The following is a 22,436-nucleotide window of genomic DNA, read 5'->3' as shown; positions in this document are numbered from 1 at the left end:
AGCCCCATCCCAGACACAGAGGACTTGCCACTCAGATACAAGGAACTTTAGAATGATTCCGAGGTCATGGTGGTTAGGTGCCATCAAGTCACCTGCAACTCATAACAGTCTGTTGAACAGCAGGTCGCACCTTGTCCTCTCCTTCATCATCCTCACCGTCTGTGACATGCTCAGGCACGTTGATTTAGTCACTGTGTCCGTCTTTTAGGTGGAGGGTCTTCCTCTCTCTCTCTATTTTTTTTCCCCTTTACTTTCTGCCTTCCCAGTGACAGACATCTCTTGGCAACATGCCCAAGGATGTGAGACTAAATTTCATCCTCCTTGTCTCTGAGGTTACAGTTCCTCCCAGACAGACTTGTTTGTGCTTTTGGCAGTCCATAGAATATTCTGTACTCTTCTCCAACATCACAATTCAAAGATATAATTCTTTCTCTATAATGTTGTGAGGAGAGACCAGTCCTTAGAGAGGGACATCATGCTTGGGAGGGTGGAGGGACGGCGCAGGAGAGGAACGCCCTCTATGAGGTGGATTGATTCAGTGACTGGGATAATTGGGATGGGAGTGTCGGAGACAGTGCGATTGGCATAGGACAGAGCGGAGTTTAGGGCTGTTGTACATAGGGTCACTATGAGTCGCAGGCGACTCGACGGCACATAACAACAACAGCAATATAATCCTTATTCATTGCTCAGCTTTCAGACATTTCTTAAGGAGTAAAAGGACATCTTTGCTCTTTAGCACTCTGGAGGAGAGATCCTTGGCACCATAGTTTACTGATGCAACATGTCTTTTGATTTCTTTACTGTTGTTAACTGTGAGTAACATAGATTGTCGACAGTCTCAGTCTTAAGTAGTTGGCAGTCTCAATCTTTTTGGTATCTGTCACAGCGTTGCCTGTTGGTCCTGTGGTGAGGATATTTGTTTTCTTGATGTTGAGATGTAATATTGAAGGCTCTAGGCTTTGATTCTCTGCAGTGAGTCTAGTTCTCTTTATTTTAAGCAAGCAAGATTTTATCATCTGCGTAACACAGATATTGATGGGTCTTTCTCCAATCTTGACATCACATCCTTCTGCGGAGAGTACTGATTCCCAGATAGATAAAGGGTGAGATCACCATTGTTGGCACTTTTGAGTGTGAAGATTTCCTCCCACATAAGAAGTGGGATGTGAAGAGTGGAGAAATACCACTTGCCCCAAAATACCATTGTCTTCAGCCTTGCCAAGGGTTTGGCTCCTTTGTTCAAATACCCAGAACTCTGGAAGGTGAAAAAAGGCTGTTTCTTTAGGAAAGGAACCATTTCTCCTCTTAACACTTTTATATGCACCTTATATTGTGTGTGCCATAGGAAAGGATTAGGTGATTGAAAAGGCAGGAAGGAAAGCTAGAGACAAAGTAGTAATAATACGATGTATTTAAAAAGGAGCACTGGTATTGCATTGCTTGAGCATTTGTTTCCTAACTGCAAGGTAGGTTGATGGAGATTTAAGCTCATGAGCCGACCTGCAGAAAAAGATAAAACATTCTGCTTCTGTAAGGATTTACAGACCCAGAAACTCTTTAGGGCAGTTTTCTTCTTTCCTCGGGGATCAAGATGAGTCCCAATGAGGTCCTCTACAGTGGATTGGGTTTGGTTTGGTTTGGTTTGGTTTGGTTTGGTTTGATACACTGTCTATTCAGTTGGTATAAACTGGCAAGAACTTATGAGGTCAGTAGAAGATAATGAATTGCATGAGGGCAAGACCAGGAGGTGATCTGAGATGCATGAGGGCAAGACCAGGAGGTGATCTGAGTTGCATGAGGGCAAGACCAGGAGGTGATCTGAGTCTGGAGGTGAGTAGTCAAGAAAGGCAGCAGATCTTATAAGGCCATGCCGGTTGCCACGTTCCCATCACGCTGTTGGCTCTGATAAAACTTTCCTGTAACCAGTGGCTAACCAGTTTGTTATTCGTTGCCGCTGAGCTGCCTCTGACTCTTCATGACCCCAGTGCACAGAAAAATAGAAGGTAGCCTGGTCCTGTCATTATCATGATTGGTGACCTGCTCAAGCCTCTTATTGTGATCTCTGGGCACTTTACGTGCCTCTCAAACTAGGAGGCTCACCTTCCTGCCCAACACTGTGCATTGTTCTGGATGAATCCACACGGTTTTCAGTGACTTATTTTCAGAAGCAGGTGGCCAGACCTTTCTTCTTAGTGTTTCTTACGTTCGAAGAATGCTCCTTTGAATGAATCCTGTCCCACCATGGGGGATGCTGCTCATTTTTAAAACCCTGGTAACATAACTTCTAGTGTCATAACGACCTGCAGGCTGCCACCATATGACGAACTGGTTGCTGGATGGTAAGTAGATGGCCCTGGCATGTTGGGATTCTTCCCTCTTTTCTATGCCCTGTTATCGTCCTCTGTGCCTTCTTTCGTAACCCAAAAAGCACAGCTGGCTTTGTGTTTCTGAGTGCCCAGTGTACATGTTCTGTTGTGCCCACCACATGATTAATTTTACTTGTAAAAGGCCCTGGCCAGTCTGGCTCTATGCTGTTTCTAGAATACAAATAACCATCCCTCTCCCACTCTCAGTCTTGTCTATGGTGTATATACACACATATATGTGTTTGTAGAATGAATTCTGAGTCATGGCAACCTCAGGTATTACAGAGTAGAACTATCTTCCATAGAATTTTCTTGTCTGTAATCTTTATGGAAGCAGCTAACCAAGCATTTCTTCTGTGGGGCTGCTGGATGGGTCTATATCATCAGCATTACGCTTGGCAACTATGGCAGTGGGTACCATACTTGATCCTGACTCATTGTGGTCCATAACCGTCACTATAAATCTTGAAGCCCATCTCAGAGAGAGAACTCAGCTTTCTCTCATACAGTGACTGGTGGATTGGAACCACTGACCTTTTCATTAGCTGACAGACATAATAAAACTGTGAGTGCAACCATCTGTATCACCCAAAGACTAGCAAAAGCAAAAGTAAAAGCAAAAAATACAGTAGAATTCTTACCATCTGTTTACGTGGAGCTTATATAATCCTTCTCCTTCTTGAAGACTTCTGATTGTTTCTTCTGGAATCAATGTCTTCATCATGGTCTTTGCAATCACTTGTTATGCATCAGAGAGTTGGACAATGACTAGGGAGGATAGAAGGAGAATTGATGCCTTTGAGCTGTGGTGCTGGAGAAGAGTATTGAATGTTCCATAGACTGCCAAGAAAACAAGCAGATTCATCCTGGAGAGGGTTAAACCAGGCTACTCCTTGGAGGCAAAGATTCTGGGGCTTTGTCTGACACACTTTGGACATGTTCTAAGGAGAGACAGGTCCTTGGAGAAGGACATCATGCTTGGTAGGGTAGAGGGACAGCGCAGGAGGGGAAGACCCTCTTTGAGGTGGATTGATTCAGTGACTGGGGTAATCAGGATGGGTGTGTCAGGGGCAGTGAGTTTGCCACAGGATATAGCAGAGTTTAGGGCTGTTGTACATAGGGTCACTATGAGTCGCAAACGACTTGACGGCACATAACAACAACAGCAACAACCACCACAATATCATTAATGGATTTATGATCTTATTTCTTCTTTTATCCTTTCCTATTGCCATGTATTTAGGGAACCCTTGTGGCACGGTGCTTGAAACACTCAGCTGCTAATATTTTGAACCCACCAGCTGCTCCACAAGCACACAAATGTGGCTTCTGCCTCCATGAAGCTTTATACCTTGGAAACCCAATGGGGAAGTTAGACTGTGTCCTATAGAGTGGCTATGGTTAGAAATAGGCTCAGCTACACTAAGTTTGGTAATTGCATACATTTATAGTTCGTTCAGTAGTTCTGGGGGAGTGCCTGCCATAGGCCAAGCATTACAGCAGGGATGGAGTGAACAGCCTTAAGTAAGGCCTGATTTCTGACTGTAGAGAGAGCTAAATCTCCCTGGAAGACAGACAGTCTAAGATGTCTTGCTAACCCAATGTGGATAAATGCTTAGAAAAGCTGTATGAACAAAAAGGGTTACTTGAGAGGAGATGAAAGATGTTAATTTTAAATGAAGCTTTAAGTATTTTTCCCCATAAATATATATGATATTTCCAGGTATATTTATTTATACACATATACGCATATGTATCTGGGGGTTTCAGTACTCTCTGTATGTTTATGTATGTCCAACGTGTAATAGGAGAGAAGTGCTATTTACTCATACTTAATCCACTTTGTTATTCTCATTTCTCTGCAGTCTAACCCCCTAGGAAGGTAGCTGGATAGGAAAATAAGAACGCTTATTTGACAAAGCTTATTTAACACACCTGAGTCTCCCAGCAATTTCTCTAGTTCTTGTCTCACTCTCCAGCTGTTTCCTGTTTCTTTTTGGAATAACAAAGGAAACAGAATTTAGCTTTACCCTTAGCTCTTGAGCTCCCAGTTTCTCTCTGATTTGCAGAGCTTAGCATTTGGCTTTGGGGTTCACTCATTAGATGCTCAGTAAACATGTGTGGCCTTCAGTAATGGATGATAATGTCCTTGAGGGGAAGCATGTATTTTTTCCCCTGTTCATGTTCCTTTAAATTGTCTTGGCCCAGTGGGCCTGCTCAAGAATTTGTTGACCCCATGAGCATTGCTGTTCGGCAGAACAAGCCTGGTGAAGGCAAGTAGACCTTGGTGGAGTGCTGCCTCTGACAGTAGCTACCTGCTATGGGAACAGTTTGGCCAACCCTAGTGAGCTCCTCCTCACTACAATGCAGAGAGATACACTACCTACTACTGGGGAGCTCTTGTGGCCTATTGGTAAGGAGCTGCACACAGTCTCAAAGGCATATAGTTCAAATCCACCAGATGCATTGTGATAGAAAGATAAGCAGTCTCCTTCCTTGTGATTAAACTGCTTCTGAAAACCCGCTGGAGGGCAGTTATGGGTCTGTTCTGACTTGAAGGTACAACAACAGGGGGCTCTGATGGCATAGTGGTAAGGACTTGGCGCTGTCAGCCCAAAGGCTTGTGATTTGAATTCCCCAGTTTCTGCACAGGAGCAAGCTGGGTTGTGCTTTACTGCTTCTCAAAACCTGCTGGAGAGTCAAGTGGGAGTCAGTTCCAGCTCGATAGTACGTAGCAGCAACAATAATTAAAAGCACCCATAGCTACTTTTTCCTTGTTTTTGGGTGTTTCGCTGTGGACTCCACAGAGGATGAAACACTGCTTGACCCCGGACCATCCTCACAATCTCTGCTGGGCTTAAGTCTAGTCTTGCTGTTCTTGTGTCTAAAAAACATTCTGACTGCACTTCCAAGGCAGATGTGTTTGTATTGCATAGAGGGAAGGCCCTGAATGTTTGCTCTCGGCATTTACTTCATAAACTTGACTGTCCTTCGAAGGCATTTGCTAGAGGTGAAGCTGGAGGAGAAAGTCAAGTCTCGCCTTGCTGAGGGCTCAGAAGTAACGACAAAACCTACCGCCTGTTGCGTCCATCCAGCTGTGTTACCTGAGGAACATTAACATCTCTTCTTGGTGATCTGAGTTCTTGCTGGCAGCCTGGGATGAGTTAGGTGGGTCTGACGCCTCTGCTTTGTTCTTTTCTGCTGGTGAAGGAGGCCAGACGTCTTGGTTTTATCTGCTTGGCACAGAATACCTTAGGTCTGAAGGCGACATCTCTTTGTAGCTTTGTAATGTCTGGGTTTAGCTCCAGCGGAAGGAAGGATTCCTGCCTTTGAGTTTCCAGCTGTTTGGCTTTTTCCTCTAGAGAACTCTGGTGTGACTTTGGTAAGCTGTCTTCTTACTTTCCCTACTTTCTGCTTCCGTTTTAAGGTTAAACTCAACTGGAAGGAAGGGGTGCGTTCCTAGCTGAAGATCACTCATTGTGGCAGGAGAGGAATCATGGCCTAGAAAACTCTTAGAATACAGCTTGGGATCAACGTAGGAAGATCTCCACATTCTAACCAGGCTTGAGTGACTGATTCACTGGCCATGTGATTGACATGTGCTAGGAGCAGGGTTGAGTGTTCTGCATTAATTCAGTAGGGTTTCCATGACTGTTAACAGCTCAAACAATCATTGCCTTCTAACTGGAACCAACTCAGACCTGAACCTCCAGTGGGTTTCTAAGATTGTAAGTAGCATGAGAAGAGAGGGCTTATCTTTCTCCCAGGGAGCCACTCGTGGATTTGAACCTCCAGAGAGACAGGACCCTCTGGTTAGCCGTATAGTTCCCTACCAGCTACGCTATGGAGTTCACTGTTCCGTTCACTTTACTCACTAGGTGAGAAAAACACTGCCATAGGACTCTTGGCAAAAGAGCCACAGAGCTGAGACTTGACTCTGGTCATATTTTCCTCTCTGGGACATCCCCCCCCCATAAAATGATGACAATAGACTATATTCATACCATCACTTTACAAAGCCTGGTTTCCCAACAGATCTTTAATATCCTTCATTGACTCCAAATTACTATTTTTATTAAAAAATCTTCATTTGACATGTTGAGCCCAGCTCTCCATGAGAGGGATATTCTACCCCAGGCAGGCAACTCATGTAACTATCAAGAAACTGTCCAAATAGTTATCTCATTAAGTGGTGAATTATGTGCCTGGCTGTTAAGAACTTCAGAGGGCAGAGGACTTGGAGACTGTAGTAGTCACAGGAGGCTACTTGAAGGAGACTGTTCTTGGGTGTGTCTGGACCAATGAAGTGGGCAGGTGGTAACAAAGGGATTGGACATGGGCAGTGACCCGGTGGTGGTGTGGGCTGTTGAGTCCATTCTGACTCACGGTGACCCTATAGGACAGAGTGGAACTGCTCTCTCTACCTTCTCCTGTCTCTTCCTCTCTCTTCCCTGCACTCTCCACCCCCTCAACCTCCAAAGGGGTGTGTGTGTGTGTTTGTGTGTATGCATTCAGCCAACAAAAATTATCTGGTACATTGTTAGGAATTTGGTTTTGGATGATGTTGGTAAGTCCCTTGTTGATTATCCCCATTTAGCAAATGAAGACATGAACTCTGTATGGGAGAAGCAAGGGCCACTCTGAATAATAACCACCGTGGATAACAGTCATTACATGATCCACACCTCTTGCAGTCGTGCTTTGGGAAGAAGTGTGCTTTGGTAGCTTCTTCTTCATTTATGGTGCCATGACATTCAACTTTACCTTGACATTTGACTGTGTCTTACCATTCCACCAGTTCGCATTCTCAAGATTCCACAGAATAGTTGACTTTCCCAAGCCAACTTAAGTCCTCAAATTAACTTTGCCATGGACTCTCTTTGACCCATGTGGGTCATACCTCTTAACTTGATTCTGCGCCCCTCTTAGTTTACATGAAAGAAATGGATATGATGCTAACTGACCCCATGGGGTGCTGGATGAGAATAAATCTCCAAGTGAGAGCTTCATTGTACGTTGAGTGCCATAAAAATGTTCAGTATAATGGCTGATTATTTTTCTTTAATCTTAAATGGCTACCCAGAATGGAAAAGTCCAATCTTGGGAGGAGAAATTCATTATCTCGGAAAGAGTTTAATGGCTGCTGTGAAAATGAACTGGATGAAGTTAAATTGTGGAATGGGAAGGAGCTGAGAAAAGTGAAATGAGTTGTGCATTAAATTTAGATAAACACAATTATGTGTAACTGGATTATCACACATGCAGGCAGGCGATGTACATTATACACCTGTGCTTTGATTAAAATCGATTCAGGTGCATGCGCTTAGCATTCTTGAAGAGATGAGGTTGTGTGTATGCCACTGTCCGGGCACATGAGGGGCAGGCAGAGAGATGTCGTATCCATATCCCGAGTTGGAGGAGTCTAAGTGGGCTATGGGCCAGGTCTGGCCATCCAGGCTTCTTCAGACAACCCTTTACCAAATTATAGGCAGAGCCTAAACGTGCTGTGCGTTGCACTGCTAACGTAAATGCCAGTGGTATGAATTTGGCAGTTACTCTATGAGAGAAAGACGAGTAATCTCCCCTTGGAAAGATTTACTGTCTTGGAAATCTTTACAAGAGGAGATTTCAGAGTTGTCATGAATTGATATTGATCAAAAGACAGTGAGTTTAATTTTGGCATGGCTCTGAAAGAATCCTTGTGGAAGAGTCGGTGAAGCTCTTGTTTGCTAAGCAAAAGGTTTGAAACCAACAGTTAGATCACAGGAAAAAGATGAAGAAGTCAGCCTCTGGAAAGTTCTGCTTTGTCCTGTGGGTCAGTATGAGTTGAAATTGGCTCAGTTGCAAGGTTTGTGTGTTTGTTTTGCGTATGGCTTTGTGTACAAGGTCTGATGGTGCAATTCTTAAGGACCTGGACATTAAGCCAAAAGTCAGTGCTGTTCAAGCCCATTGGTCAGCCATTCCAAAGGAGAAATGTTGTTGTCGTTGTTGTCATCGTCGTTGTGTACCGTCAAGTCGGAATCGATGGGTTTTCAGAGGCAATTAATTGCATGGGAGGAGATTGCCCGTCCTCCCATGGAGCAGCAGGTGGGATTCAAACCACGTGCCTTTGGGATTGCAGCACAGTTTCAAGCCATGAGGCCACCAGAGACATTGATGTCTGTTTAAATGAAAGATTTACAGTCCTAGAAACCATAAGGGGCGGTCCTTCTCTATACTCTAGGGTTTTTGGAGTTTGAGTTGACATCGGTGACTTGATGACCGAGGAATCCTGATGCCCCAGTGGCGAAGAGCATGGCAAAAGGTTCAAGCCCACTATCTGCTATGTGGGAGTAACGTGGAACAATCTGCTTCCAAAAACAGTGCAGCCTTGGCGAGCCAAAGGGGTGCTTCTGCCATGTCACGATGAGCTGGAATCAACTCAGTGGCAAAAGATTTTATGACTGACGTGCACAAAATCTGTATTTCATCTTAAACTTTTGTCAGGAAAGTGGTTCTAGAATCAACTGGGATCCTAAAAATATATTTACTCCACAGGGACTGTAGATAGGAGGGGACAGGTGCTCAGAGAGGATGCTGGGGACTGAGCTGGCCACTTAGCTCTTTATAACTGCTACTGCCCTACCATGCGTGCATCCTTGAGTGGCACAAATTGTTTGCTTTATGCTCCTAATCTAAATTAGTGGTTTGAATCCACTCAGTGACACTATGGAAGAAAGATCTGTCACTCTGCTTTTTTTTTTTTACATTTTTTAATTGATTTGCTTACAAAGGTTATATATATTGTGTTTCACACTATTCTTAATTCATACTGTGTTTTCATACAATCCTTCTCATGTATTGTTTTATAAAATTAATCACCATTGAAACTTGTCCATCATTATTATCCTGGTTTTTTTTCTCCCAGATCCTTCCCATTTACTGTCCCCCTCCCTCCACCCACCAAACTGTGCAGCCCTGTGGTTTCACGCCTACCTGTCCTCACCTCTCTGCTCCCACACCATTTCCAGTTTGGTCACCATATGTGTTTTACTAGTTACTATTTTTACCATGATGGTCTTATGTCTTAAGCGGTTTTTGTCCTTATGAGACTGCATTAATTCACTCAGCCTTGAGTGGCACACATTGTTTGCTTTAGGTTGCTCATCTAAAGTTAGTAGTTTGGGTCCACTCAGTGTCACTATGGAAGAAACATCTGCCAGCCTGCTTTGATTTATTATCTCAAATACACGTGGAGCTCAGTTCTACTCTGTAAGCAAGGGATTATCATGGGTTGGGAATGACGTGAAGGCAGCTGACTTAAGCCCCTACTGATGGGAGCACAGTATACCTTCCGACCTTTCTTATACACAGAACCAGCACTAATGCCTTCTCACCCTTTTGGGTTCAATCCTGTAAATCAGTAAAAAATAAGCACAGTCTCTGATTTCTAGGTTCCCTCCCCTTGAACGCACAGTTACTATGGAGTTGATTCTGACTCATGCCAACTTCCTTAGTGTCAAAGAACTACTCCCTAAAATTTCCAGTGGCTGATTTTTCGTGTGTGTGTGTGATTTTATTTTATATTGGTTTATATACAAAATTCATATACCTTGTTTTGGGTTCAAGCACGTTGTGCTCCACATATTCATTCACATTGTGTTTACATACAATAATTAATATACATTGGCTTTTATGAAATCAGTCACCATTGATCTAAGCCTACCATTAGGCATCTTTTCAGAGCCCATGAGATCATTCCCATTCCTTCACTGTAACCCCCCAATCCGCCCACCAAAGTTTGCTAACATAGGGATTCCTTCCCCTATCTAGAGTCTGCCCCCTTACCTCCCTCCCTTTCCCCTTTTGAACATAAACACACATCTTACTAGTTATCTGTTTTTACAGCAGTGATCTTAGACAGCATTTATGAGACTGAGTTTACTCAGCATAGTGCTCCCCAGACTGTTTCATGTTATATTTTATGAAATCATTGCACCTTTGTCCTGCATTGTATACAACAACTTCTCAATCCATTTGTTTGTTGATGGGCATTTAGGCTGGATTTGTGTTGTGGGTTTTTTGTTTTGTTTTTTTTTTCATTTTCTCAATTTTAAGGATAACACTGCCATGGACATAGGTGTACCAATCTCCATTTGCGTCTCAGGTCTCTTTTCCTTGGGATATATTTATCGCAGTGGAATAACTGGGTCATATGGGATCTCTATGTTCACCTTTTTGAAGAAACTGCAAATTGCATTCCTGAGTGGCTGCATCATAATATAATCTCATTAAGTGGCTGTTTTTTTGAAAGGAGATCATCAGACCTTTCCTCCAAAGCACCTATGAGTGGAATTGGAGTCCCAACCAAGAGTATTAGCTGTATGTACCAGCCCATCACTCCCCAGGTGGCCTTTCTGGTGAACAGCACTTGCTGGCTTGTGTGTGACTTTGAGGGAGGACAGATACAGGGAAACAACAGTCAATACCCAATTAATTCCTGTTGGCATCTTTTATTTCAAATGCAAAGCATCATCAGGATTAAAATAAATGCCACCAGTTATAGGGCTGCATCAAATTAATGATTTTCCCCTCCCTTTTGTTTGATCCTATAATACCCCTCAACTCTGAGGATAAATGCTAAGCCTACCTCTGGGTGATTTGAGATGCACTGCATATTGTTACAAGGCACGCTGGTGGTGCAAGTGTTTAAGTGCTTGACTGCTAACCTAGCCTGCTTCTGTAATTATTCACGGCATCAGAGAGTTGGACAATGACTAGGCAGGAGAGAAGGAGAATTGATGCCCTTGAGCTTTGGTGCTGGAGAAGAGTATTGAGGGTACCATGGACTGCTAGGAAAACAAACAGATTCATCCTGGAGAGGGTTGAACCAGGCTGCTCCTTGGAGGCAAAGATTCTGAGGCTTTGTCTGACATACTTTGGATATGTTGTAAGGAGGGACCGGTCCTTGGAGAAGGACATCATGCTTGGGAGGGTGGAGGGACAGCGCAGGAGGGGAAGACCCCCTATGAGGTGGATTGATTCAGTGACTGGGGTAATTGGGATGTGTGTGTTGGAGACAGTGCGCTTGGCACAGGACAGAGCAGGGTTTAGGGCTGTTGTACAGAGGGTCACTGTGAGTTGCAAGCGACTCAACGGCACATAACAACAGCAACATGGAAACCCTATGGGACAATCAATCTCCAGCTTCTTGGGTTGCTAAGAGTTGGCATCAATGCAATGATGGTGGGTTTGGTTTTGGTTGCTGTATTGCTGCATACACTAAAGTCAACTTTCTTTTTGTTTCCTCCTGGTCCTCTCCCACCTTCATCCCCACCCCACTTGCAGGTCATCCTAATCCTGACGAAGCTGTATGACTTCAACCTAGGGAGTGTGACTGAGAGTTCATTGTGGAGGTAAGTCGATTTAAGATCCTTACGGCGCTCCTCTGGCTTATTTACCTGAAAAATACAAGCTGAACAGTTGGGAAACTCCTCTGGGAAGAAGTAGAAAGCCCTTCTCCTCCAGCACGCCCCAGGTGGAACCCCTGGCTCCTACCTGAGAATTCCCCTCGTGCTCTGCCCGGCTCTTTTTGGAGACCTGTAGCACGTCTGTCTTGTGGTGGTGTTGCCTCTGCCTTCCTGCAGCGTCTCCTCCAACCTGACTAACACAGTGTCTGGTTAAGACAAGCTTCCCCAAAAGAGCCAGGGAACACAGATAGGGTGGAGAGGGTCCTGCTTTGGAGAGAGTCTTGGATCAGGAACTGTTTGCGTATGTCTGTCAAATGCACTCCCAAGGCCTTTGCATCTGTAAGATGCTGTGGTTCTTGAGAGGAGGATGGTGGTGATGGGAACAAGATACCTGGAGAAATCAGGGCCGAATGATGTTGTCCGTGATCACTGCACGCTTCTGTCTTCGTGGTTCCCTCCCACCACACACACACACACACACACACACACACACACACACACATACACACACACACACACACACACACACACACACACACACACACACATCTACGTGTTCACACGTGTGCTCACGCTCACATACATTCACACAGCCCAATAGCCAGTGTCCCAGCCCCTTGGACATGCTGTTTCAGGCCGAGAGCCCCGTGCATCCCTATCCTGTTGGCTCTGCTGTGTAAACGCTCGGTAGGAGTCTGTCACCAAAGGTGGCGTTGTCATCCCCGTGCCCTGTCCATAGGGTTTCCCTGGGTCTTGGAGCATCGTAGGCTGGGACTTGTCTGCCTGCCTTGCTTCTTCCTCTGACCTGTTTATTTGCGTAACATGAGCCGGAGCCTCTCTCCCAGGGAAGGCGAGCAGTCAGAGCATCTATTAAATATGTAGGGGTTAATTGCTCATATCGACTGTGGCCTCCCTCATTTTGCACAATGGTGTGTAGAACCTAATTTTGCTGCTCGTTGAAAATGGGCAGAGGTGTAAGTAAGCAGGTGGCACATAAAGATGAGACCTGACGATTTCCGCTCACGTGGTTCTTCTCAGGGAATTAGAGCCTCCGAAAACCTCCCTGCAAGTGCAAACACAATGACATTTGGTGGCGCAGCTCTTGTGTTACTGGCTGCTTGGAGCAAGTAATGCCATGAGCAATCTAATCCTTACTGAGAAACAGCTTTTTTATGTATCAGGATGCAGCCAGCCCTAGCACCCCAGGTTTCAGAGAACTTTGGCTAGCTCTCTAGGGGTGGAGAAGACAAACCTGCGAAACGCAGGCCAATTGCTTAGAGCATGAGACCCTTAGATTATAAAGTATATGTCCCACTGCAAGTGACTCTTCATACTAAATGCCTGAATTAGGATACTTGCAGACACACCTGTTATTATTATTAAGCCTACCTGTTATTTATACCCCAGCCACAAGTATAGGAGTTTTCGGAGCCAAGATAATTCTCAATTTGGGGCTCACATTATGTACACCTCAGGATACACTTTGCAGACACACTGCCCCACAAGCCTACCTGTTCTTTAGACCCCAGCCACAAGTGTAGGAGTTTTCAGAGCCAAGATAATTGTCACTTTGGGGCTCACATTACATATACACCAGGATAAATTTTGGGGTCCCTGAGACACCAACTTCCCTGATCAGCTAGTTTTAAACTTGAGTGTTTTTCTTACCCTCCAGGACATCAGCTACAAATTTGAGTGTTTCTATGATACCCTCACTTTTGACCACATGGTTAAAAAGGTTGAGGTTCCCACTGCCTTCCTCAGACTTGATAACCAGCTAAGATGACTCACAGAACTGGCTGATAGCAAGTATTTACCATCACAGGTTCTTTGTAGCGAAACAATGCAAATCTGAAGCAGTCAAAGGAAGTCATGCAAAGGGCAAGACCAAGCCAGATCACAAATGCAAAGGGGTCTGTGTCCACAGGGACGTGCCTTAGTCACAGTACCTCAGTGTGTGTGGAATATTGTCAATCATGATGCTTCCCAGAGCCTCTGTGCCCTGAGTTTTTTTAATTTTTTTATTTCCGTACTTAGGCTTGAGTGACTGATACATTGGCCATGTGATGGTACTCAGTCTCTAGCCCCTTCCTTCTCCTGGGAGGTCTAATTGTCGTTCTTCTAGAGAGATCTCATTAGTATAAACTTCCAGGTGTTATTCAGATCCACCATGAATAACACAAACACTCCATTCACTAGGGAAATTCCTACTGCTGAGTGTTTATCTCCCAGAAACCTGGGACAATCCACTGCTGTGGAGTGGATTTCAACTCTGGGTCTCTTTGGTGCAGTAGATTATCCAGTATGGCCTTTTAAAGCTATTGTCTGTGTACCCTCATCACATGGCTCTATGTTGTTAGGTGTTATTGATTTGAGTATGACTCATAGCAATCCTGTGAACAGACCTGAACTCTGCCCTGTCCTGTGCCATCCTTATCGTACCTGACACTCTAGAACTCGTTGCTGACTCTCTGTGTCAATTCTTCTCATAGGGAATCCTCCCCTCCTTTGCTGACCCTCCATCTTTCCAAGCATGATGTCCCTTTCCAAGGAATAGCCTACTCTAGCTTCATGTCCAGAGTGAGATGAGAGATGAAGCTTTGCCGTCTTTGTCTCCAGGGAGCCCCCTGCCTGCACTTTCTCCAAGAAAGTGTTCATTTGTTTGTTCATTTGAAATTCCAAAGAATAGACAGAAGTCTTCTCCAGCTCCACAACTCAAAGGTATTAATTATGCTTCTGTCATCCTTTATTGCCAGCTCTCTGATGGGTGGCAGGTGATTGAGAAGATCATGATCTGAATCAGACACACCTTAGTCTTCAAACTAATATCACTGCTTTTCAATATTTTAAAGAGGTCCCCGACAGCAGACTTGTCCATTGCAATGTTGTAGTTGTTGTTAGATGCCATTGAGTCAAATATGGCCCCTAGCGACCCTATCAACAACAGAACTGAACCCTGTCCTATCCTATGCCATCCTTACACTTTTGACACGTTAAATAGAGCCCATTGCAGCAGTCAATGTGTCAGTCCACTTGATCGAGGATCTTCTCCTTCGCCAACCCTCTACCTTTCTGAGCATCATCTCCCTCTACAGAGAATAGTCCCTTCTAGCAACATGCCCAAAGTGTGTGAGGTGAAGTCATATCATCCTTGTCACTGAAGAGCACTCCGGCTGCACCCTTTTAAAAACATGTTTGATTTGTTCGTTCTTTTGGCCATCCATGGGATGTTTAGTGCTCTTCTCCAACAGCATACCTCAAAGGCATCAGTTCTTCTTTTGTCATCCTTATTCGTTGTTCAGTTCTCAGATGCATAACAAGTGATCAGAAAGACCATGGCCTGAATTAGACGCAACTTAGGCCTCAAACTGACATCATTACTTCTTAATAATTTGGAGAGGACCTAATTGCAGACTTTTCCAGTGCAGTCTCTCTCCTGATTTCCTTACTGCTGGTACTGAGGGTGTTCATTATGGATCCAAGTAAGATGAAGTTGTTGACAGTTAAACCTTTTCTCCATCTATCATGATGTTGCTGTTGCCTCTTGGTCCAGTGGTACAAATCTCTGTCTTCTTGGTATTGAGATGCAGTCTGTATTGAAGACTATATTCTTTGATCCTCTGCAAAAAGTGATTCAGGTCCTCACTTTCAGTAAGCAAGGTTGTGCCATCTGCATAACACAGGTTATTAATGAGTCTCCTTCCAATCGTGACACTACATTCTTCTTTCCTAGAGTCCAGCTTCTTGAATAATTTGTTCAGGATACAGATTGAATGGACATAGAGAGATAATACAACTCTGATGGACACTTTTCTTATTTTTAAATCATATTTTTAACACCCCCTTGCTTTGTTCATATAACAGCCTCTTGGTCTAGTTCTTGGTTTCATATGAGCACAACTGAGTTCTCTGGGATTCCCTTTCTTCTCAGTGTTAGCCATAACTTGTTATAATCCACACAGTCAAATGCCTTTGCGTAGTCAATAAAGAATAAATGGACCTTCTTCTGGCATCCTTTACTTTCAGCCAGGTTTCGTCTGACATCAGCAGTGATATCCCTGATACCACAGCCTTTTTTAAATCCTGCTTGAACTTCTGGCAGTTCCCTATGTATGTACTGTTCTAGCTCTTTTTCTTTAGTAGTATTTTGCTTGCATGTGACATTAATAATACTGTTCTATAATTTCCACATTCAATTGGATCACTTTTTTTTTGAAATGGGAACAAATATGGACCTCTTTTAATCTGTTGACCAGATAGCTGTCCTCCAGATTTCCTGGTATAAACTGCTGAGTGCATCAAAGGCTGCATGAATTAATTAAACCAAGTCAGTTGGTATCCCGTTGATTCCTTGTATTTTTGCCAGTGCCTTCAGTGAAGCTTCTGCTTCCTCCTTCATTACCATTGGCTCCTGCTCATATGGTACTTCCTGAAATTTTTTAATGTCACTTCTTTTTTGGTACAGTGATTCTCCATCTTCTTTTGATGCTTTCTGGATTATTCAATATCTTGCCCATGGCATCTTTCAGTATTATGACTCGAGGCTTAAATTTGTTTTTTTTCCAGTTTCCTCAGCTTGAGAAATGTAGAGCAAGTTCTCCCATTTTTATTCTCCAATCCCAGCTCTCTGTACATTCCATTATAATACTTTGTTTTGCCTTTGCAAGCTGTCCTTTGAAATCTTCAGTTCACCTCTTTTACTTCAGTATGTTTGCCTTTTAGAGTCTTTTCTGACATCTGTTTTGCCTTTTTCTTTCTTCTCTGTCTCTGTAATTACCTTTTGCTTTCTTCATGGATGGTATCCCTGATCTAATCCCATAACTCATCTGGACTTTGATCATTGGTGTTTATCCTTCAAATATATCCTTAAGATGTTCTTGAAACCTGGATGGAATAGATTCAAGACCATATCTTGGTTCTTGTGGACTAATTTTCATTTTCTTTTACCTCAATTTGAACTTCTTGTTGTTGTTGTTGTTGTTAAGTGCCATCGAGTCGCAGGCGACTCATAGCGACCCTATGTTTGACCAGTAGTCTGTGTTTTGACTGCCAATGTTGAGCTTGCCCAATGATTCTTTCCACGGAGGTAGTCAGTCTAATTCCTATGCAGCCCATCAGGTGAGGTCCATGTAAAGTCACTGTTTGTGTCTTTGTAAAAAGGTATTTGCATTGAATAAATCTTTAAAAATACAAAATTCAATCATTCTATTTCCAGCCTCGTTTCTGAGCCCATATTTTCCAACTACTATTACCTTCTTCATTGTTTACAACTTCTGTATTCCAGTCACCAGTTATCATTAACACTTCTTGATGGCATGTTTGGTCAATTTTTGACTGTAGGATTTCATAAAAATTTTCAATTTCTCTCTCTTGGGTTCTAGATATAGGAGTGCATATTTGAATAATAGTCATATTAATGAACCTTCATTATATGCATATGGATTATATCCTCACACTCAGAACATTGTATTTTAGGATAGAACTTGAAATTGACTTTTTGGCTATGAATGCAACCCTGTTCTTCTGGTTTTCATTCACAACATAGTATACCATGAGATTATCTGATTCAAAGGGGTCAAAGGTAGTTCATCTCATCTCATCTCATCTCATCTCATCTCATCTTATCTCGTCTCATCTCACTAATACCTAAAGTGCCTATGCTTGTGTGTTCCATTTCATTTTTCGTGATTGCTAGTTTTCCAACTGTCAAGCTACATATATTTTATGTTCTAGTTACTAAGCAATGTTTGCTTTGTTTTTCCTCATTTTGACTGACTTCCAATCTGAGTTCTACCACTACTACTATAACTACCTACAGTCCTCAACTGTTTATAGGGTTTTCAGAGGCCTGTTATTTTAGAAGTGGATGGCAAATCCTGCTTCCTAGCTATACTACAACCTCTCCACCATGGGTAACCCTTCTGGCATTTGACACACCAGTGGCATAGCTTTTAGTATCCCAGAAACCCACTAGTTATCTTAGTACAGAAATCTGACAGACAAGTACAAATTAGAACAATCTCCCAGAACACAACAAAGTGACAGTTGAGTTTGTAACTCTAATAGCAAATCAGTTTTCACACCAGGCCCAGTGGCCTGTGGCCCTCAGGCTCAACCAATTTTTAATCACTAAGGCCCACCCACTTGGGTCCTCATGGTTTAAAACAAGAGGATTCCAGCCCACAACTGATTGTTAATTAAATCAAAATGACCAAACAACTTTTACCTGACTGTTAATTAAAACTACCAAACAACTTACACCTGTTTATTAATGACCTAAAAATGCCCAAACAGCTTATATCTGATTGTTAATTAAGTAAGAATTACCCACCTTGCAGAATTAAACTGCTTTAAACAAGAATGTCCAAATGCAGTACATCTCCTGATTTCCTGAATGCTGGTACAGAGGGTGTGGATTGTGATCCCAGCAGGATTAAATCTTTGAAAACGTCAGGGTTTTTTTCTCCATCTATCATGGTGTTGACTGTTGGTCCCGTGATGAGGACTTGTGTTTTCTTGATGTTGGGATGCAATCCATATTCTTCAGAAGAGTTTCATATCCTCACTTTGAGCAAAGAAGGTTGTCCTGTCTGCAAAATGCAGGTTGTTGATGAGTCTTCCTCCCATCTTGACACCTCACACCTCTTTAGAGTCATGCTTTACAAATTATTTGCTCAGCATAAAGATTGAAAAGTTATGGAGAAAGAACTCATCCCTGACATTCCTTTTCTGGTTTTGAAGGTCTGTGTTTTTTGTTAGATGACTCTGTGTTACAGAATGACGACAACATGTTGTTTTGTTAAGAGCCTCCATATTAAAGGCCTGTGAGCGTTTTTGAGCACCGTCGAGTTAGAACAAACCCATAACTGTCCCTCCAGCAGGTTTTTAGAAGCAGTAATAGCATGGGAGGAATTTTCCCATTTTTGTTCTAAGGAGCAGCTCATGGGTTCCAACCACATGCCTTTGAGATTACAGTGTAGATTTTTACCACTAAGTCAACAGATCTCTCTTTTAAAGGGATGTAGGGTTATGCAAATATTAGATACATGTGGCCTACCATTGGATTGAATAGATTGCTAATATTATAAATAAGGTAAATAGCTGATTTTGGATGGGGACATGGAAATAAGATGCTTAAAAGTCAGATAAGTTGGTTAGCTTTGCCAGGTGACATAGTCTCCTAACCCAGAGGCTGAATGTCACCAGAAATCTGAATGTACCAGAAGCTCCTTGGGAGAAAGATGGACAGTTTCCTACCTGAATCCTGAAGGAGGGTTGATAGCAGTCAGAACCTGTAAGACGCCAGTGAGCTGGTGCTTGAACCACGCTTGAATTGCACAGACTCGGGCAGAAAGCAGGAACCTCCACACCACCATGAAAGCAGCTGGAAGTGTAGCATGCTCTTTATGCAAGAGATTCCATGCCAGATGGAACCTAACTGAGACACCTCAGCCCAGGTGGCAACAAGAGTAGAGCCAGTGGCAATGGTGGCAGAGGAGATGACAGAGAACCAGAGGCTAATGTGAAACAGAACTGAGGTAGGTGTGCCAACTCCTGGAGCTAGAGGCAAGCATATTTAGGCCTAGGCTTACTGGTGGAGTAAGGGATGGTACACGGTTGGCAGAAGCAGAAGAGTCTCATAGCACTTGCCTGTGTAAGACTGAAGCCAGAGTTCAGAGAGAGAAGCCCAACTCAGAGCATCTCTGAGAAGAGAATGTCATGAGTGAAGAATTGTATTCTATTTCTGACCTGTTAATTCCTCAGTAAAATCCCATCATTTTGAGTAATGTCTGTAAGTTCTCCGTGGCTGTTTCAGCATATTATTGGGAGTAGCAGTGGCATTGTGAGAGCTGTAAGAAGGAGCATGGAGGTTAGAATTGGTAGAGGGACGTGGTGTGGAGACACAGAAGGATTGGCTTTGTGCTGCTGCTGTTGTCAGTGTGGATTCTTGTGAGTTAGCTCCTACATATGCCATGCCATTTTGTTTTATTTTGGTTTCTTTATTCACCTTGTGTTTCATTTGATCATTCCTGTATAGTGTGTCTTATACAATTAATCAGCATTGATCTAGGCCCACTATTAATCTGGCTTTTCAGAGCCCTGCTGCATCTTTCCTAAGTCCATCACATCCTCTCTTAACCCACCGAACTCTGTGACCCAGACCCAGTGATTGCTCTCTCCTCCACCGTAAGGTTCCCTGCTCTCTCCCTTTCCCTCTGCGATATCCATACACGTTACTAGTTATACTTCTGCTTTTATAATAATGGTCTATTGTAGTGTTTGTCCTTATGAGCCTGGGTTAGTTCACTCAGAGTAATGCTCTCTAGTCTCCCCCATGTTATACACCATTTTTATAGACCTGATGGCATAGAGTAGAACTTTCTATTACCCTTTTTTTAAAGGCTGTACATCTCTGCACAAACCAGAGTGCCACATTTTTCTTCTATAGAGTGGGTTTGAACATCCAACCTTTTGGTTAGCAGATAAATGCTTTGCCCAGAGTGTCACAAGGAACAAAGACCAGATAGATTCTTTTTTTAATATTCTGTCTTTCCTACTTCCCCCCCTTTATTATTATTATTCATTTAAATGGACATTTACAGAGATTTTGGATTTCCATTCATTCACTGTTGTACTTTTCTCCCTGTCCACCCTCCCCTCTGGTTCATTCTTCTCTTTGAAAAGTAAAAGAAACATTCTTTCATTGTTATACAATCCATCCCCTCTGGATAAAGTTACTTCTTCACTTTCGCTTTGTGTGTGATCATGTTGTAGCTGTTGATGTTGTAGTTAGGTGCTTTTGAGTGGAGTAGAACTCTTAGAGACTCTATGAGCAATAAATCTGAACCCTGTTCTGTGTTGTGCTGTCCTCACCTCTGATATACTTGAGCCATTTACGCTGATTGTGTCAGTCCCATGTCATTGGAAGCAGTATGACCAATGCCAGTTTAGGGCTTACTAGTTTTAAGAGCACTCTTGAATTTTTGCAAAGATTCAAATGCCAGTTTGGTCACCCAGCAAGTTCTAGAGTATTTGGAGCTTAATCTAAGACTGAATTCCTTGGATGTAAAATGTGGATTGTAGAGAAATTACTTTGGCTTCAGGCATATTTACTCCCATCTCACACATAGCAGTTGTACTCTTTCCCTAAGCCTTTGCACCCCACTTCTTCCAGTTCCCAGGTTGGTGCCTTTATGCCTTTCCTGTGTTTGCTTCATGTCACCTGGTCAGTGAGCCCTTTCACCACAACTCACATTTTATTTCTTCCCTGCATTAACTTCCTTACAATGTCTCCCATCTGACATGCTAAAAATTATTGATTTATTTATTTCTTGCCTTAAATCTGCTTTGTAATCCTGAAGATACGTGATTCAAAGCCACCAGCTGATCTTCAGCAGAAGGATGGACAGTCTCCTACTGCGTGATTAACTGCCTCTGAAATCCCACCTGAGAGTCAGCTATGGGTCGGTTCTGACTCAGTGACACACAACAACAACCACCTCATACCCACTAGGAATCAGACTACTACAGTGATTAAAACATTTGATTTCCAATAAGAAGGTTAGTGGTTGGAACTCACTAACTGACTCATTGAGTTGACAGTCTTCTGTAAAGATTACAGCCCTGGACCTCCCATGGAGCGCTTCCGCTGTCTTGTAGGGTCTGCGTGAGTGGGAATTAATTTGACAACAATGGACTTGTTTTTTGGTTATACCTGCTAATAGCCAAGCTTGTAGCAAGAAGGAACATTTTGCTTTGGAATTTATTACTGCCTCCTAAATACCTTGACATACAAGGTTTGCTTAATAAATATTTGCTTAATGAATGTATTAATTAATGAATGGATTGCTGTAAGGATTAAATGAAATAATGAGTGTAAAAGCACTTAGGACAGCAACTCACGTGTGGTGTTGATGCATTTGTAATTATGAATGATTGTTTATAACCATTGGTTTTTGTAAAGGGACCCTGGTGCTGCTTCTGGTGGTGCTGTGGTCAAAGCATTTGGCTGCTAGCCAGAAGGGCAGCGGCCCAGATCTGTGAACCGCTCCGTAAGAGGCTCTACAATGAGTTATAGCTCTGAAAACTTGGTGGAGCATTTGACTCTGTCCTACAAGATCACTGTGAGTCACAAGCAGCTCAAAATCAGTGAGTGTCCTGTGGCTCTGGTTTGAGTTTGTGCAGTTTTTCATGCCACTGTTGACTTTATTTTTAAAGAGTTGTTGCTACTGGGGCCATGTGATTGACAGTATAGGACATTAAAGGGACATTAAAGGACATTAAATTCCTTTAGGAATTGGTGGACTTGTTTTTGTTTTTTTTTAAGAAATGGGAGGTGGTATAGGCAGAGAAGACATGTGTTCTGTAATGTTTTATGTTGCCTTGTGCTGAATGGAAGGAATCAGAGTACTGCTGTTGTTAAGTCCCGTTGACTTGACCATGACCCACGGTGACATTGAACAATTGGTCTGAACCCTGTTCTATTCTACGCCACCTCATTATCTCAGCTGCACTTGAACCCATTGATACGGTCACTGTGTCAATCCATCTCGCTCAAGGTCTTCCTCTCTTTTACCACCTTCTACTTTTCCGGGCCTGATGTCTTTTTCCAAGGACT

The 22,436-nt window shown here is 43.1% G+C and overlaps 1 protein-coding gene across 1 annotated transcript in view; it reads left to right on the top strand.

Moving 5' to 3' along the window:
• The window catches only part of SORCS3 (sortilin-related VPS10 domain containing receptor 3), an 839,716-nt gene that overhangs the window by 238,837 nt on the left and 578,443 nt on the right, over positions 1 to 22,436 (top strand). Inside the window, exon 2 of the mRNA XM_006879952.1 lies at positions 11,697 to 11,764. Coding sequence (XP_006880014.1) covers positions 11,697 to 11,764 — 68 coding nt within the window. The remainder of the gene's footprint in view (positions 1 to 11,696; positions 11,765 to 22,436) is intronic.

This window comes from Elephantulus edwardii, unplaced genomic scaffold (assembly GCF_000299155.1).
Source record: "Elephantulus edwardii isolate Elephantulus edwardi_28Jun2011 unplaced genomic scaffold, EleEdw1.0 scaffold00006, whole genome shotgun sequence".
Lineage (NCBI taxonomy): Eukaryota > Metazoa > Chordata > Mammalia > Macroscelidea > Macroscelididae > Elephantulus > Elephantulus edwardii.
Note: the sequence above shows the minus strand (reverse complement) of the source record. Positions and strands in the feature narration are given on the sequence as shown.